The 19,420-nt window shown below is 37.0% G+C and overlaps 1 protein-coding gene across 10 annotated transcripts in view; it reads right to left on the bottom strand.

Annotated features, from left to right (window-relative positions):
• The window catches only part of CCDC138 (coiled-coil domain containing 138), a 141,395-nt gene that overhangs the window by 8,607 nt on the left and 113,368 nt on the right, over window positions 1–19,420 (bottom strand). For all 10 annotated transcript variants that reach the window (XM_049650151.1, XM_049650143.1, XM_049650142.1 and 7 more), the window contains one exon: window positions 149–287. In XM_049650151.1, the coding sequence (XP_049506108.1) occupies window positions 149–287 (139 nt within the window). The remainder of the gene's footprint in view (window positions 1–148; window positions 288–19,420) is intronic.

Consider the following 19,420-nt stretch of genomic DNA (forward strand, 5'->3'; position numbering starts at 1 on the left):
AAACAAGATGTTTCTAGATGGATACTCCAATTCTCATCTGTTACTGAGTATGTATCTTAGACATGCATTAATATTTTATGATTCTCAAGTTTCTACATCACAATAATACGTCTTTCAATACAAAATTTTAGAAATAAAAAAATCTTACTTGATTTTGGAAAGTTTCTGCAGAATAATACTGAGCTTTTCTAGTATTTGAAGATCAAGCTTAGGGGCTCGAAGCAGCACTGAGCAAGTACGAAAAAATAAAGTGTTGCTACAGGCTTCCAGGAAAGGCTGCAAAGATTCTGCAAAACAAATTACCAGTGCTTTACTGTTAGGGAGTAGATAAAAAGAAAATTAAAAACAAAATAAACCTGAAGTATATGGGGGTATTCATAAATATTGGTTTGGATTTTCATTCTTTTCATACTTTGGGGCAAAAATATCATCACTTGAAAAATTAAAGTCTCCACTGGCTCTTGTTGAACAATGAAACCAAAAATAAGATTATTTTCCCTAATATCCAACTTCCATTAGTCAGCACTTAGCAGAAATTCCATGTTTGAAAGAATCGGGGAAAGTCATTTCTTCAGTAAGTTCATAATAGTAGACTGAGTTTAAACAATTAGCAATAAGAAATATTTTTGGAACAGCAATTTTTTAAAAAACCCTACCTTTAAGAATTTCATTTGTGTGTTAATGACAATTTACATAATCAATGGCTAGGGAATAACGTTTTAACATAAGAGCAAAAGGGTGAAAAGACTGAAAATATTACAAAATAAAAAATTTTTCACGTCTATGTAAAAAAAAATTACAAAACTTAAAAAGCAAAAAGTTCTAAAAAACAAAAGCAAAAAAAAAAAAAAGGAAATCCCCTTGTAATATATTTGCCAGAAGATTGACACTTTTTTTTTTAGACTGATACTATTTTTAAAAAAGCTTTTATAATCAGTATGAAAAAGATGGACCTAATATTTTTTTTAGTAATGAGCAAAGGGCACAAGCAAACAATCATGACAGAATAAATATAGAAAACATATTCAACCTTAGCAAGAATAAAATAATTAGAACTTGGCAAATGTGTATCAAAAGTCTTGAAAGGGTATATCCTTCGATTCAGCAATTCTGCCTCTAAGCCTGTGTCGGAATCAGATGTATGCAGAGGTCTGTGCATATGGGCCACGGAAAAGTCTGTAATAGTGAGAACTGAAAGCTCTGCTAAAGTGGTTATGAGCTGAACACAATAACGTATAAACATACTAAGATGCACATCGCTAGTGGGGCACCTGGGTGGCTCAACTGGTTAGGTGACTGACTTCGGCTCAGGGCATGATCTTGCAGTTTGTGAGTTCCAGCCCCGCATTGGGCTCTGTGCTGACAGCTCAGAGCTGGAGCCTACTTCAGATTCTGTTCTCCCCCTCTCTCTACCCTTCCCCTGCTCACGTTCTGTGTCTCTGTCTCTCAATAATAATAAATAAACATTAAAAAAAAAGATGTACATCACTAGTATTGGTAATTAGGGGGGCTTGAAAAGAAGCAAAAATCAGAGATTTTTAGACCATACATTATCGCCTTTAAAATAGGTAAATTCCCGTGTAAAAAGCCTCTGTAAAATTCAGAGGCTACCACAGTAAATACAGGACTTTATTTCACACAGGTAAATAAGTCCATAGATACAAAGGACAAAAAAATATGAGAGCTTTGTATAATCATTATTTTTGAATCCACAAGAACAGCTTGAAAGACTGTCTTTACTGAACAAAATATTCAATAATGAAACCAACGAAATCCATACTAGTAAAGTCAGAAGAATGTTGTGATAACAGATGAGAGGTGATACAGGCTGGCAATGGAGCATGATGACAATGGTCACGTGTCCTCTGCATATTACCATGTGGTAAGAAGTAGGAGAAAAAATGTAATACTTTCCCCAGTATTACAGCAGTCTAACCCAAGTATGGACTAAACTGACTTCATCAAGTCCTGTGTTATGTGTGTGCGCCTGTGTGTGTGTGTGCGCCTATGTGTGTGTGTGCACGCACGTGTATCTCAGTTATAGAATCTTTTTTTTATTTGATAAAGAATATGAATGTTTAATAAACCAATATTCAAAATAGTTACACACATCTGTTTTCACTTTATGTGAATTAAAAAAAATCACATTGTGACAAATCTTATAACCTTAACTTAAAATACATGAATATTAACATTTACTAATATATTTACACATCTTATTTACATCATCAACAAATCTGATGAAAAACAGCATATGTTATTTTAACACAGCAGGTTTTGATCAGTCTTTGAAAATTGATCCAGGAATGTGCACTGAATTTAGTTAAAAAACATTTCAACCTTTCTGAACTCCTAGAAGTTACCTACTCACACAAAATATTCCAAAGCCTCTGTTTAAAAATTAAACAAAAACAGGAGCAGCTGTATCTCATCTTAAAAGACTATAAAACTGCTTTGTTTAAAAATATGAAAATTCTTATGGTATTTTTTAAGTGTATACTTTTACTTTTTGCATCAAAATTACTTAAATGAACATTAAGCATCTAATAAAAGTTATAAATATTCTATCATCTGTGACATTGTGTACTTCATGATTTGAAACAGCTACAAATTAGTTCTCATATAATACCTTTATGAGGTAGGGCCGGTAGTAATCCCATTTTACAAAGGAGGAAAATGAGATGTGCCTATACGTTACTGAAAAGACTGAAGTTAAATTTCTTTTCTTAAAAACCACACTTTCTTATTAGCCTACCTAATTTCTTTTACAAGTGAAAAGGCCTGTTTCAAAGCAGGGGACTGGAGAGGTTGGGAGGAGTGTGTCATTCAAGTATTTCTCAGCAAAGTACCTTCTATGTTGGATACTTAATTAAGGGGGGAAAAATTAGGATTATGGGTTACCTGAATGCATCTACCTAATCAACGGAAGTTACTAACAGAACTGCAAAATCCTTCACCAACATGGTACTTTACACTTTTTAATTTTTCCTGAAGTCGAAATACTGTTTTTTTACTCAGAGGTCTTCTAAAATTAAGATCTGAATTATAATCCTGATGGTACACCAAGAGCTCTTTAGTGCATTTTACTGCTCTAAACTTTAATTAGATACCAATATATTTCCCACCACTGACCACTAGGTAAGTTAATAAAACATTATAAAAATACATTAAAAAAAAAAAAACAACGAAATGAGATCTCTTCTCAGGTTCGTCTCTGCACAAAGATGTTTCTGTAAACACTTTTAAACCAGTATCTTAAAATTCCAAATTATTCAAGTATCTCTTTAAACATATGTCTACACATTAGTAAAAATTGGGGAAAATATGTAAAGTCTTAAAATTCTCATCTGTAATTCCATGGAAATCATTTACAAAAAACTATTTGCCTTTTTTTAAAGCCTTCTCAATACCATTTCTTGAGAAGCAGAATTCCATCTTGCATTACTATTACTTTGCATTGCAAGTTTTAACAATTTCTATTGGGTATTTAAACTAATTTTTCCTGAATTCTCCCTTCCCATTTTCTCCCTCTCATCATTGCATCATTGTCACACTGTTACCAGCTGACAAACACTAGGGCTAGTGAGACTCATCTTTCTAAGAAATTAAGTTAAAGGCATGGCACTTTTTCTTCATTGCAAATGCTAAATACAAGGCCAAATTCACCTTCCAATAAGGAATTTCTTAAATGTGCTCCCAATAGAGGGGTGGGGGGTGGGGGAGAAGCTCCACTGCTACAATATAAACATACCAGAAAAGAAGATCCAAAGAACTGTGAATCAAATACAAGCAAGCATAATTCTTAAGATAGTTCTATTATCCTGGGAAGGGAGGATCAGTTACAGAATCTTCTTAAAGAATGAAATATAGGTTACAAATATAGCACACATAATCTACAAATAGCATTAAAAACACACTGACTGTAATTTCCAAGCAGCTTCATTAAAAAAATGCACACAGTTTTATTTCAGATCCTAAGACATATGATTCATGTCAACTCTGAACAGGAAAGTTATATATATGGCTAATATACTTGAAATTAACGGGTAAAGAACAATCATATAAGTCACTGCCAGAAAGACCACTGAGGGTTCTTAACATACCTATAATTTACAATATTGATGTTTTCAATTTAAAAGCGTAGAAACCACATAAGAAAACTATAATGGCTTTTTGTATAGTAGACCCTTCAACTCGGATTTGAACTACACAGGTCCACTTACACACAATTTTTTTTCAATAAACAGTGCAGTACTATAAATGTATTTTCTCTTCCTTATGATAGTCTTAGTAACATTTTTTTCTTTAGCTTACTTTATTGTAATAATACAGCACATAATACATATAACATACAAACTACGTGTTAACCAACTGCTTACATTATCCGTAAGACTTCCAGTCAACAGTAGGCTATTAGTAGTTAAGTTTTAGGGGAGTTAGTTAGAAGTTCTATGCAGATTTTCAACTGCTTGGGGGGTGGGTAGTGTAAAGGCATGAAAGAGTGTATCTTCCTTTATTTGACTACACTGTAAATGTAAATCAAGTCTTGGAATGAACAAAGCACACACATTTAAGGGCTATTACTAAAAGCCCCAAGTAAATATTGCCAAATAAAACTGAACTTCCTTGTATGACTTCTATAATGGAAAAAAAAAACAAGACCATCCAAAAACTTTAATACATCAGCATACTTAAAATGTGAAGCTTGTTCAGATCTTTTACAAGTAAAAGAGATTCACTGGTTTGATTTCCAGTCACTCTTAAACCTATGAGAAAGCCATAAAATAAAGAGAAAGGAAATTCTGGAATTCTTTATGTACTGGGTTAGGTTTAACTGTATGACTGAAACTCTGCAGTTTTAACATTTTTCAATTCTACAATGTTCAAATTAAGTACATTTTTTTAAGCTTAGAAGAACTTCAATTTGAATAAAGGTGGCTAGTACAAGAGTGGAAAACAAAAATTGAAGGCCCAAAAGGCCAGGTGACTTGTCTTCTAAAATTCATGTAACACTGGACAAATTACTTAGCATGTCTTCACTGATTTCTACATTAAAATGGAAAGATAATGACTGAGATAATTTCTCTCCCCTAATACCTAGTCGTATTGATCAAAAATTGTAAAACAAAAAACCAGTCCCCTCAAAAACCTCTTACCTATAACAACCAAACACAAACACAGAAACAGAAAGGGGCAAAAATCAAGGTCACAAACTTAAAAAGTTCTGGCAAATGGTCTAGGATAAAAACATAAAGTTCTAGAGTGGAGAAGAGTTAGAAGTGTGGCCAGGATCCTAGCATACCTTCATCATCCTTCTTTCATATCACACACTGGGGTTGACAAAATCTTGGGAATTCTCACTAATAACCCCCAAATCTGAAGAGGAGCAAATAAAACAGCTGTTACCTTTTCATTCTTCTGATTGGGAAACAGAGAAAGGGGTTACCAGGGTCAATTTGAAAATGATGTTCCTGAGCACACACTACACTGGGGAACCAGTCTGAAGCCAAAAGAATTTCTCTGTGGGAATAGGATACTCATACCTCTCACTTTCCTAATTAGGTGAAATAAACCCAAACAAAATATTTAGCCAAATCTCAGAAGTGAGAACACAGTCCTGATAATCTAACAGCATGCCATTACTACACCCATGGGCCACAGAAAAAAATGTATATATTAAGGAAAATGGCTTTTAAACTGTAGCTCAAAGGAGAAAAGAAAACTGGACTTGGAGGGTGGTAAGAAGACAGTGCCTCACACCCTTCTATGAGGACACACACAAAGTATGGACAAGGAAGTCCAAGCAAGAACAAGATTGATTTAGAAACAGTATGGCAACCTGGCATAAATATTACATCAATCAATCAATTGATCAGTCAATCAATAAGAAAGGAACAAAACAAGCACAAGATAGTCAAATGTAAAAGAAGACACAGCTCAAAGAACAGGACAGTTTTCCTAAGAGTTTTGAGGTCTATATTAACCTAATAAAAACATGGCTAATCAATAAAATAGGAAGAGATGACAAACAAGATTTTAAAAAGAAAAATTTTAAACCACCATTAAAAAACTGATAAATTTAAAACATCACAAAACTGAAATGATACAGCTGAAGATTATATTACTATCATAAAAATCTGAGATAATTATAGAGAATACAAATGAAAATGATGGAAATAAATAATCAGAAAGAAGTCAATATACGGAAGACCAAAAAAGATCCAAAATAAGATTCAAGAAACAAAAAAGATGAATATATAGGAACGTGGGCGGGGGGGGGGGGTGTGGGAAGACAAGAGAGGGAAACAAACCATAAAGACTCTTCATGATAGAGAACAAACTATGGGTTGACAGAGAGAGGTGGGTGGGAGATGGGCTCGGTACATGATGGTACTAAGGAGGGCACTTATGATGAGCACTGGGTGTTGTATGTAAGTGATAGATCACTGAATTCTACTCCTGAAACCAATATTACAGTGTATGTTAACTAATTAAAATTTTAAAAAATAAGGAGTTAAAGTTAATAAAATAATATATATTACAGTTGACCCCTGAATAACATGGGGGTTGGGGTGCTGACCACCCCTGCACAATCAAAAATCTGTGTGTAACTTCTGACTCCTCAAAACTTAACTATTAACAGCATATTACCGACCGGAACTCTTACCAATAACAAACAGTTGATTAACACATACTTAGTATGCTATATACATTACATACTGTATTCTTACAATAAAGTAAGCTAGAGAAAAAAATGTTAAGAAAATCATAAGGAAGAGAAAATACATTTATAGTACTATACTGTATTTATTGGAAAAAAAATCCACATAGAAGTACACAGGCATAGTTCAGGGGCACGTGGGTGGCTCAGTTGGTTAGGTGTCCAACTTCGGCTCAGGTCATGATCTCACAGTTTGTGAGTTTCGAGCTCCACATTGGGCTTGCTGTTGTCAGCACAGAGCCTGCTTCAGATCCTCTAACTACCCCCTTTCTGCCCCTCCCCCACTCACACTCTGTCTCAAAAATTAACATTAAAAAAAAGTGGACAGACAACAGCTCAAACCTGTGTTGTTCAAGGGATCAACTGTATATATGAAATACTAAATGAACAAAGAAATGGATCTGCAGATTGAAAGAGCACAATAGTGATCCAAGAAAATTTGCTTCAGAACATTCAACAGCAAGATATACCCTAAACTTCATAGATAAAATAATTGTTAGCCAACCAAGCAAAACAATAAATAAATTACCACTAACAGGGAAAAAACAGGTTGTCCTCTGACTTCTCTGCAACAGTAAAAGCATGGTTTACAAAGTTTTGAACAAAAGAAAGGGAGATCTAAACTTACTCTACTCAGGCAAGATCTTGTTAAGTACAAAATGCCATCATTTTCAAACATGAAATGACTCAGCACCTCGCAAAGCACTTCCTAAATTGGGGAAGGGGGAGTGTGGGACACACATGGGGGAGGGAGCAATTAAGAGATTATTCAAAATTATGAACAAAGAAATGTAGAAGTTACAGTAAAAGAACTTGAATAGTGAATATAATTGAATGTAAAATTAAAATAAAGCAAAATAATAAGAAAACTAATATGAAGCACATGTACAAATTGTGGTCACAGAATGAAAAATATAAACTGTGATAATGTAAAAAAAATAATGTAACTAAAAAACTCAGAAATGGAGGAAGAGAGATTGAAAGTGCACTATTGCTGATGTCTTCATCTTTTTTGGCTGGGAGTCAATACTGTCTAAAACTGAAAACAGTATTTAAAATACAGTATACATTTAAAAATCACTACAATGACAAATTTTACGTTTTTATTTTATAATAAAAAAAGAAAAAGACTCAATGCTTTTTAACTTTTTTTTCAATTTTTTTCATGTTTTATTTATTTTTGAGAGAGAGGATTTTTACCTTGTTCTTAACAGAAGGAATTTTTGATACAAAATATAACTCAAATCCATTTCATCTTTCCTATTAAACAGATTTAAGTATGTACACTAAATAGTTTTAATGTTTATTTTTTATTTTTTTTATTAAAAAAAATTTTTAATTTCTTTTTTTAATTTACATCCAAGTTAGTTAGCATATAATGCAACAATGATTTCAGGAGTAAATTCCTTAATGCCCCTTACTCATTCAGCCCATCCCCCCTCCCACAACCCCTCCAGTAACCCTCTGTTTGTTCTCCAAATTTAAGATTCTCTTATGTTTTTGTCTCCCTCCCTGTTTTTATATTATTTTTGCTTCCCTTCCCTCGTTTTCATGTATTTTGTATCTCAACGTCCTCATATCAGTGAAGTCATATGATATTTGTCTTTCTCTAAGTTCGCTTAGCATAATACTCTCTAGTTCCATCCATGTAGTTGCAAATGGCCAGATTTCATTCTTTTTGGTCACTGAGTAATACTCCATTGTGTATATATACTATGTCTTCTTTGTCCATTCATCCATCAATGGACATTTGGGCTCTTTCCTTTTTTTTTTTTAATTAAATTTTTTTAATATATGAAATTTATTGTCAAATTGGTTTCCATACAATACCCCGTGCTCATCCCAAAAGATGCCCTCTTCAATACCAATCACTCACCTTCCCCTCCCTCCCACCCCCCATCAACCCTCAGTTTGTTCTCAGTTTTTAAGAGTCTCTTATGCTTTGGCTCTCTCCCACTCTAACCTCTTTTTTCTTTTTTTCCTTCCCCTCCCCCATGGGTTTCTGTTGTTTCTCAGGATCCACATAAGAGTGAAAACATATGGTATCTGTCTTTCTCTGTATGGCTTATTTCACTTAGCATCACACTCTCCAGGTCCATCCACGTTGCTACAAAGGGCCATATTTCATTCTTTCTCATTGCCACATAGTACTCCATTGTGTATATAAACCACAATTTCTTTATCCATTCATCAGTTGATGGACATTTAGGCTCTTTCCATAATTTAGCTATTGTTGACAGTGCTGCTAAAAACATTGGGGTACAAGTGCCCCTATGCATCAGCACTCCTGTATCCCTTGGGTAAATTCCTAGCAGTGCTACTGCTGGGTCATAGGGTAGGTCTATTTTTAATTTTTTGAGGAACCTCCACATGGTTTTCTAGAGCGGCTGCACCAGTTTGCATTCTCACCAACAGTTCAAGAGGGTTCCCGTTTCTCCATATCCTCTCCAGCATCTATAGTCTCCTGATTTGTTCATTTTGGCCACTCTGACTGGCGTGAGGTGATATCTGAGTGTGGTTTTGATTTGTATTTCCCTAATGAGGAGCGACGTTGAGCATCTTTTCATGTGCATGTTGGCCATCCGGATGTCTTCTTTAGAGAAATGTCTATTCCTGTTTTCTGCCCATTTTTACACTGGATTATTTGCTTTTCGGGTGTGGAGTTTGGTGAGCTCTTTATAGATTCTGGATACTAGCCCTTTGTCCGATATGTCATTTGCAAATATCTTTTCCCATTCCGTTGGTTGCCTTTTAGTTTTGTTGATTGTTTCCTTTGCTGTGCAGAAGCTTTGTATCTTCATGAGGTCCCAATAGTTCATTTTTTTAAATTCCCTTGCCTTTTAATTACCTTGCCTTTGGGGATGTGTCAAGTAAGAAATTGCTGCGGCTGAGGTCAGAGAGGTTTTTCCCTGCTTTCTCCTCTAGGGTTTTGATGGTTTCCTGTCTCACATTCAGGTCCTTTATCTATTTTGAGTTTATTTTTGTGAATGTTGTAAAAAAGTGGTCTAGTTTCAATCTTCTGCATGTTGCTGTCCAGTTCTCCCAGCACCATTTGTTAAAGAGACTGTCTTTTTTCCATTGGATGTTCTTTCCTGCTTTGTCAAAGATTAGTTGGCCATATGTTTGTGGGTCTAGTTCTGGGGTTTCTATTCTATTCCATTGGTCTATGTGTCTGTTTTTGTGCCAATACCATGCTGTCTTGATGATTATAGCTTTGTAGTAGAGGCCAAAGTCTGGGATTGTGATGCCTCCTGCTTTGGTCTTCTTCAAAATTATTTTGGCTATTCGGGGTCATGTGTGGTTCCATATGAATTTTAGGATTGCTTGTTCTAGCTTCGAGAAGAATGCTGGTGCAATTTTGATTGAGATTGCATTGAATGTGTAGATAGCTTTGGGTAGTATTGACATTTTGACAATATTTATTCTTCCAATCCATGAGCACGGAATGTTTTTCCATTTCTTTATATCTTCTTCAATTTCCTTCCTAAGCTTTCTATACTTTTCAGCATACAGATCTTTAACATCTTTGGTTAGATTTACTCCTAGATAATTTATGCTTCTTGGTGCAATTGTGAATGGGATCAGTTTCTTTATTTGTCTTTCTGTTGCTTCATTGTTAGTGTATAAGAATGCAACTGATTTCTGTACATTGATTTTGTATCCTGCAACTTTGCTGAATTCATGTATCAGGTCTAGCAGACTTTTGGTGGAGTCTATCGGATTTTCCATGTATAATATCATGTCATCTGCAAAAAGCAAAAGCTTAGCTTCATCTTTGCCAATGTTGATTCCTTTGATTTCCTTTTGTTGTCTGATTGCTGATGCTAGCACTTCCAACACTATGTTAAACAACAGCAGTGAGAGTGGACATCCCTGTCGGGTTCCTGATCTCAGGGAAAAAGCTCTCAGTTTTTCCCCAATGAGGATGATGTTAGCTGTGGGCTGTTCATAAATGGCTTTTATGATGTTTAAGTATGTTCCTTCTATCCCGACTTTCTCGAGGGTTTTTATTAAGAAAGGATGCTGAATTTTGTCAAATGCTTTTTTTGCATCAATTGACAGGGTCATATGGTTCTTATCTTTTCTTTTATCAATGTGATGTATCACGTTGATTGATTTGCGAATGTTGAACCAGCCCTGCAGCCCAGGAATGAATCCCACTTGATCATGGTGAATAATTCTTTTTATATGCTGTTGACTTCTATTTGCTAGTATCTTATTGAGAATTTTTGCATCCATATTCATCCAGGATATTGGCCTGTAGTTCTCTTTTTTTTTACTCGGTCTCTGTCTGGTTTAGGAATCAAAGTAATACTGGCTTCATAGAATGAGCCTGGAAGTTTTTCTTCCCTTTCTACTTTTTGGAACAGCTTGAGAAGGACAGGTATTATCTCTGCTTTAAACGTCTGGTAGAACTCCCCTGGGAAGCCATCTGGTCCTGGACTCTTATTTGTTGGGAGAATATTGATAACTGATTCATTTTCTTTGCTGGTTATGGGTCTGTTCAAGCTTTCTATTTCCTCCTGTTTGAGTTTTGGAAGGGTGGGTGTTTAGGAATTTGTCCATTTCTTCCAGGTTGTCCAGTTTGTTGGCATATAATTTTTCAGAGTATTCCCTGATAATTGCTTGTACCTCTGAGGGATTGGTTGTAATAATTCCATTTTCATTCATGGTTTTACCTATTTGGGTCATCTCCCTTTTCTTTTTGAGAAGCCTGGCTAGAGGTTTGTCAATTTTGTTTATTTTTTCAAAAAACCAACTCTTGGTTTCATTGATCTGCTCTACAGTTTTTTTAGATTCTATATTGTTTATTTCTGCACTGATCTTTATTATTTCTCTTCTTCTGCTGGGTTTAGGCTGTCTTTGCTGTTCTGCTTCTGTTTCCTTTAGGTGTGCTGTTAGATTTTGTATTTGGGATTTTTCTTGTTTCTTGAGATAGGCCTGGATTGCAATGTATTTTCCTCTCAGGACTGCCTTCGCTGCATCCCAAAGCATTTGGATTGTTGTATTTTCATTTTCGTTTGTTTCCATATATTTTTTAATTTCTTCTCTAATTGCCTGGTTGACCCATTCATTCTTTACTAGGGTATTCTTTAACCTCCATGCTTTTGGAGGTTTTCCAGACTTTTTCCTGTGGTTGATTTCAAGCTTCATTGCATTGTGGTCTGAAAGGATGCATGGTATGATCTCAATTCTTATATACTCATGAAGGGCTGTTTTGTGACCCAGGATGTGATCTATCTTGGAGAATGTTGCATGTGCACTCGAGAAGAAAGTATATTCTGTTGCTTTGGGATGCAGAGTTCTAAATATATCTGTCAAGTCCATCTGATCCAATGTATCATTCAGGGCCCTTGTTTCTTTATTGACCGTGTGTCTAGATGATCTATCCATTGCTGTAAGTGGAGTATTAAAGTCCCCTGCAATTACCACATTCTTGTCAATAAGGTTGCTTATGTTTGTGAGTAATTGTTTTATATATTTGGGGGCTCCCGTATTCGGCGCATAGACATTTATGATTGCCAGTTCTTCTTGATGGATAGACCCTATAATTATTATATAATGCCCTTCTTCATCTCTTGTTACAGCCTTTAATTTAAAGTCTAGTTTGTCTGATATAAGTATGGCTACTCCAGCTTTCTTTTGACTTCCAGTAGCATGATAAATAGTTCTCCATCCCCTCACTTTCAATCTGAAGATGTCCTCAGGTCTAAAATGAGTCTCTTGTAGACAGCAAATAGATGGGTCTTGTTTTTTTTATCCATTCTGATACCCTATGTCTTTTAATTGGTGCATTTAGTCCATTTACATTCAGTGTTATTAGAGAAAGATATGGGTTTAGAGTCATTGTGATGTCTGTAGGTTTCATGCCTGTATCAACGTCTCTGGTACTTTGTCTCACAGGATCCCCCTTAGGATCTCTTGTAGGGCTGGTTTAGTGGTGATGAATACCTTCAGTTTTTGTTTGTTTGGGAAGACCTTTATCTCTCCTTCTACTTTAAATGACAGATTTGCTGCATAAAGGATTCTCGGCTGTATATTTTTTCTGTTCATATTAAAGATTTCCTGCCATTCCTTTCTGGACTACCAAGTTTCAGTAGAGAGATCAGTCACGAGTCTTATAGGTCTCCCTTTATATGTTAGAGCACGTTTATCCCTAGCTGCTTTCAGAATTTTCTCTTTATCCTTGTATTTTGCCAGTTTCACTATGATATGTTGTGCAGAAGATCGATTCAAGTTACGTCTGAAGGGAGTTCTCTGTGCCTCTTGGATTTCAATGCTTTTTTCTCTCCCCATATCAGGGAAGTTCTCAGCTATGATTTCTTCAAGTACACCTTCAGCACCTTTCCCTCTCTCTTCCTCCTCTGGAATACCAATTATGCATAGATTATATCTCTCTAGTGCATCACTTAGTTCTCTAACTCTCCCCTCATTCTCCTGGAATTTTTTCTCTCTCTTTTTCTCAGCTTCCTGTTTTGCCATAATTTTATCTTCTAGTTCACCTATTCTCTCCTCTGCCTCTTCAATCCGAGCTGTGGTCACCTCCATTTTATGTTGCAGTTCATTTATAGCATTTTTTAGCTCTCCTGCTGTTTCTTAGTCCCTTGATCTCTGTAGCAAGAGATTCTCTGCTGTCCTCTATACTGTTTTCAAGCCCAGTGATTAATTTTATGACTATTATTTTAAATTCACTTTCTGTCATATTGCTTAAATCCTTTTTGATCAGTTCACTAGCTGTCACTACTTCCTGGAGATTCTTTTGAGGGGATTTCTTCCGTTTCGTCATTTTGGATAGTCCCTGGAGTGGTGGGGACCTGCAGGGCACTTCCCCTGTGCTGTCTTGAATAACTTGCATTGGTGGGCGGGGCTGCAGTTAGACCTGATGTCTGCCCCCAGCCCACTGCTGCAGCCACAGTCCGACAGGTGTGTAACTTCTCTTCCCCTCTCCTAGGTGTGGGATTCACTGTAGGGTGGTGTGACCCCTGTCTGGGGTACTTGCACACTGCCAGGCTTGTGGTTCTGGGGATCTGGCGTATTAGCTGGGGTGGATCGGCAAGGTGCACAGGGGCGGGAGGGGCAGGCTCAGCTCAATTATCCTTCGGTGATCCGCTTCAGGGGGGGGTCCTGCAGCACAGTGAGGGAGTCAGATCTGCCACCGGAGGGATGGATCCGCAGAAGTACAGCATTGGGCGTTTGCCAGGTGCAAGCAAGTTCCCTGACAGGAAGTGGTTCCCTTTGAGATTTTGGCTGGGGGATGGGTGAGGGAGATGGCGCTGGTGAGCGCCTTTGTTCCCTGCCAAGCTGAGCTCTGTCGTCCGGGGCTCAACAACTTTCCCTCCTATTGTCCACTAGCCCTCCCGCTCTCTGAGCAGAGCTGTTAACTTATAACATTCCAGATGTTAAGTCCTGCTTGCTGTCAGAACACACTCTGTCTGGCCCCTCCGCTTTTGCAAGTCAGGCTCAGGGCTCTGCTTTGCCAGTGGGATGCCCCTCCACCCCGGGTCCCTCCCGCCAGTCCATGTAGCGCGCACAGCCTCTCCGCCCTTCCTACCCTCTTCCGTGGGCCTCTTGTCTACGCTTGGCTGCAGAGAATCCATTCTGCTAGTCTTCTGGCAGTTTTCTGGGTTATTTAGGCAGGTGTGGGTGGAATCTAAGTGATCAGCAGGACGCGGTGAACCCAGCGTCCTCCTACGCCGCCATCTTCTCCCCTCCTCTTTAATGTTTATTTTTGAGAGAGAGAGAGAGAGAGAGAGAGAGAGAAGGAGGGAGGAAGGGAGTCAGACCATGAGCGGGGAAGGGGCAGAAAGAGAGGGAGACACAGAAGCTGAAGCAGGCTCTGAGCTGTCAGCATAGAGCCTGACACAGGGCTTGAAATCACAAACTGTGAGATCATGATCTGAGCCAAAGTCAGATGTTTAACCAACTGAGCTACCCAGGTACCCCTTAACTAACTGGAATTTAAATAAAAACTTAAAAAAAATAGATTTCATTAAGTAACATGTATAATAAATCCCATTTCTGTAAAAGTATTTCCATCTGCTTATCCATTCATCCGTATTTTCACATGTACACAACAATAGAAAGGTGCCCGAAATAACATTTACTTAATGTTAATGATGGTGTTTTTTTTGTTGTTGTTTGTTTTTTTTAAGGTAGGCTCCACAGCCAGCGTGGAGCCCAGTACAGGGCTTTAACTTAAGACCTGAGCTGAGACCAACAGCTACAGATGCTTAAGTGAGCCACCCAGGCACCCTGATGGTCATTTCTAAATGATAAAGTTTATGGTGATGCTTAAACAACAACAACAACACGCTTTCTACACTTCTTCTTAACTTGATTTTTTTTTTCTTTAGTTCTAAAAGTTTATTTATATTTAATATTAGGTTGTGGTTAAATATGCATAAAACTTAACATTTTAACCATTTTTAAGTGTAGAGTTTGTTAGTGTTAAATACATTCACATTGTTGTGCAGACATCCATCTCCAGAAATTTTCCATTTTTCCTAACAGAAACTGCACCCATGAAACACTAACACCCACCTCCATGTGTTCCCTCAGCTCCTGGCAACCAACATTCTACTTCTCTCTTTATAGATTTGACTATTCTAGGTATTTTGTGTAAATAGAATCATGTAATATTTGTTTTTTTATGTCTGGCTTATTTCACTTAACATAATGTCCTCCAGGTTCATCCAGGTTGTAGTAGGTATCAAAATTTCCTTCCTTTTTAAAGCTGAATAATATTCCATTTTATGTATACATCACATTTTCCCTTGCTGCTTTCAAGATTCTCTCTTTGACTTTTGACAATATAATTATCATGTGTCTTTACTGTAGGCACTTTGAGTTTATCCTGAAGTTCACTGAGCTCTGGAATTTGGTGAACGTCTTAGATTTGTAAAACCATGTCCTTCCTCAAATTTGATAAGTTTTCAGCCATTATTTCTTCAAATAGATTATGAAGATGCAGATTATTCTACTCTTTTCTCTCTCTTCTTCTGGAGCTACCATAATGTGTATATTGATTTACTTAATGATGTCTCGTAAGTCCTTTAGGCCCTGCTCTGTTCCTTTCTCTTCATTCTTCTTTTTACTCCTCAGTCTCAATAATGCGTCTTTTTAAAAAAAATTTTTTTTAAGTTTTTATTTCTTGAGAGAGAGAGAGAGACAGAGAGAGAGAGAGAGAGAGAGAGAGAGTGTACACGCAAACGCATGAGCAGGGAAGAGGCAGAAAGGGAGGGAGAGAGAAATCCTAGCAGGCTCCACACAGCGCAGAGCCTGATGCAGGGCTCAAACCCATGAACCATGAGACCATAACCTGAGCCAAAGTTGGGACACTTAACCAACTGAGCCACCCAGGGGTCCCTCAAATGCTCTGTCTTTAAGTTCACTGACTCTTTCTTCTGACTGTTTGAATCTGTTGAAGCTGTCTAGTGCTTTTTCAACTCGGTTATTGTATTTTTCAGCTCCAGAATTTCTAATTGGTTCTTTTTATAATTTCTACCTCGTTGTTGAAATTTTCACTTTTTCATAGTTTTCCTGATTTCTTTTGGTTCTGTGTTTTCTTTTAGCTCTTTGAGGATATATAAGGCAGTTGCCTTACAATTTTTTTTTAAGTTTATTTATTTGAGAAAAAGAAAGAAAGGATCCCAAGCAGACTCTCTGCTCAGCATGGAGGCCAATGCAGGGCCCGATGTCACAACCATGAGATCATGACCTGAGCCAATATCAAGAGTCAGATGTTTAACCAACTGTACCATCTAGGTGCCCCAAGACAGTAGTTTTAAAGTCTTTGCTGAGAGAATCTACTGCATGTTTCTTTAGGGATATTTTCTCAAGATTCATTTTGTTTTGTTTTGAATGGGCCATGTTTCCTGTTTCTTTGTATGCCTTGTAATTTTTGGCTGAAAATTTATTATTTGAAAAAACAGTCACCTTTCCTAGTCCTTGCAGACTGGTATGGAAGATCTCCTTCATTAATTAGCAGTCCTCTGGGACCTTGGGAACAGTGTTGGGTATAGGCCTAAGGTCTTCTCTGGTCTTTTTTAGGCATAAGTCCTGTCTGGGCCTGTGTGTGTGCTTTTTCTTTTCCCAATTTCCCCTGACTGCTTTTACATGTCTTAATTTTCCAGAGTCTCACCTCAGCTTACTCTTGAGACATTAAATGTTATACTGTATTCCTCTGTCCATAATTTCTTGTCCCATGCATCTGCAGGTCTACAGTCCCGCTGCAACTTTCAAGTGCCATGGTGCCTACCACTGCCTTTCTCAGCCTTCAGTCTGAGATCCAAGCTATTAGCAAACATCCTAGTCTGTACTCTAAGTCAGGCAAGAGAGAAACCAATCCTTTGGGCAACTGAAATAGGCCAGAATACTGAAGATTAGTTCTACCTTGTCTTTTCTGTCCCAAGGGAGGGAGCAAGGAATTGAGCCACTTCCTCCCATCTGCCCTGTACCACTTCAGGGATGGGATGGTGCAGAGGCAACAAAAAGGTAACAAAATTTCCTATAATTTTGATTATGGCGTTCTTGAATGTGTATTAGGTTGAATGCTACAGATCTCTGACTGTTTTCCAGAGCTCCTATAAAGTTAATTTAGTCTGTAGTTGTTAAATTGATATTTATGGGAGGAATGAGGGCCTGAAGCACCCCAGTATCCCATCTTGCTGATATCTATCTTTACTTGAATTTTAAAATAATAAACATATAGTTTGAATCCCCCAAAAAAGACTTCAAAGAAAACAGAATTTTTAGAGAGTAAAATGAAATTCAGTCTAAGTATGAAATAAAGTATATGTTGGTTCAGTTGGGAATGTAACAGAAAGTCTAATTTGTAGTGGCTTAATCAAACAGATTATTGTTTCTCTCTTAAGAGGTAGGCACTTCCTAGAACTGGTCAGGTACAAGACTATGCTATCAGAAACCCAAACTTTTCATTTCAGACTCTTTGTTTCTTCAAGTGTAATTCATGATCAAAAGGCTCTAGACAACAAGATAAAAAGAAGCATGTAGACTAGGAACAGTGCCAATCATCTGTTCCTTCTTATCAGAAAATCAAAAGCAAAAGGTTTCCAGGAAATTCTCAGTGAACTTCTAAATTCCCCTTCACTGACCATAAGTGTGTCATGCATGTGGCCATTCCTGCCAGCAAAAGAGCTGAGAGAAGATGAAGGAGAAAGATGAGAATGGTGATGGGGCAGCCAACCCATAATGTTTGCCACAAGGGGCTAAATTAAATTACCTCTTGAAAACAATTTTTTTCAATGTTTTCTTGAGTCACAGTATTTTATGTAAATTTATACTCCATACACTTGGTGGGAGGTGTTTAAATCTTCAATTTGAGAAAGGATTACCTAAAGACACAATCTCAGTGACAGGTTACTTTCAATAGTAAGGGGAGAGTGGCATAAGAACTCCCTACACCAACATTATACTAATATCTGACAAAACACTGTATTAGTGGGCAACTTAAGACGATAACCACATTCTTATAAATTTAAAAGTCAATCACTGAAATCTCTCAAGAGAATTATTTATCCAAGATCTGCCAACAGTTCTAATCGTGGTATGTTTTTAAAAAGTATGTGCTATCAGCAATACAGCACAGTCTTTGATAAAGAATATGTCTGCAAATATTAGACATCAGCTTGTTGATAACTGACTAGAATACTTTATGCAGTTTACACACTAAGAATTTAAGTCTGTATTTCCCAGGTAGCAGCTATTTTAATCTTTTCAGAATTCTAAGGCAAAGTGGTAATCAGAATAAAATTATTTCAAAATCAAACTCTCAACTCTCAGACATATTAACATGTTATTACATGGGACAAAATGTGTAATATTTTAATAATAAGGCTTTTTTACTTCTAGTTCTGATGGTTCCAAAGTTCTAACATGGCAACATTCAACACCAGCCAAAAAACTTCAGCTGCCCATCCCTGCACTGAATAAAGGTCACTAATACTTAAACAGGAAACAAGAGCAATAGTAAGAAGGACATGCATAGGTAATCTTTTGAAAACATGCAACTCTACATAAACTCCCCCCTTAAGTATTTTTTCCAAGTCTACCATCATTCTTTTTTGGAACAAGGCAGGTTGTAAAACACACTGAAGATTATTTCATGAAAGACGAGAGGGAGTCTGTCATGGGCCTGAGGTGGGGAAATGTACTATAGTCCAGGGACAATATCTCTCTCTGGAACAGGACAATCCCACACAAAGTGCTCAAATCCTTGGTCCTCCTTCTACTTCTTCATTCTTGAGAGAATTCCAAAGTTTCCTCCCATCCCCTTCTTTTCTTTCTTTTTTAATCCCTGGAACACAGTAAATGCTACCACCACTCTCTGCTCTGGAATCCCTTGGTTCTGGGGTCCTCAGTCCAAGGGAAGTTTCTCCCTTGTCTCTATGTTCTCCTTCTGAAAGACATTTATTCCTCATCACTGCCCTGGCCATAGCCATGTGATGTGAAACAAGTCACATCATTTCTCAGGGCATCAGGTACCCATTTATCTACAGGAATACCATGTTTTATTCACTTCATTGATTTCACTGATACTGTGTTTTTTTACTAATTAATTTGTGGCAAGCAAGCCTATTTGTGCCATCTTTCAACAGCACTTTCTCACTTCATGTCTCTGTGTCACATTTTGTAATTCCTGCAATATTTCATTATGATTTTTGGCTATTAATATATTTG

The sequence above is a fragment of the Panthera uncia genome, assembly GCF_023721935.1.
Source record: "Panthera uncia isolate 11264 chromosome A3 unlocalized genomic scaffold, Puncia_PCG_1.0 HiC_scaffold_11, whole genome shotgun sequence".
NCBI classification, from domain to species: Eukaryota; Metazoa; Chordata; class Mammalia; order Carnivora; family Felidae; genus Panthera; species Panthera uncia.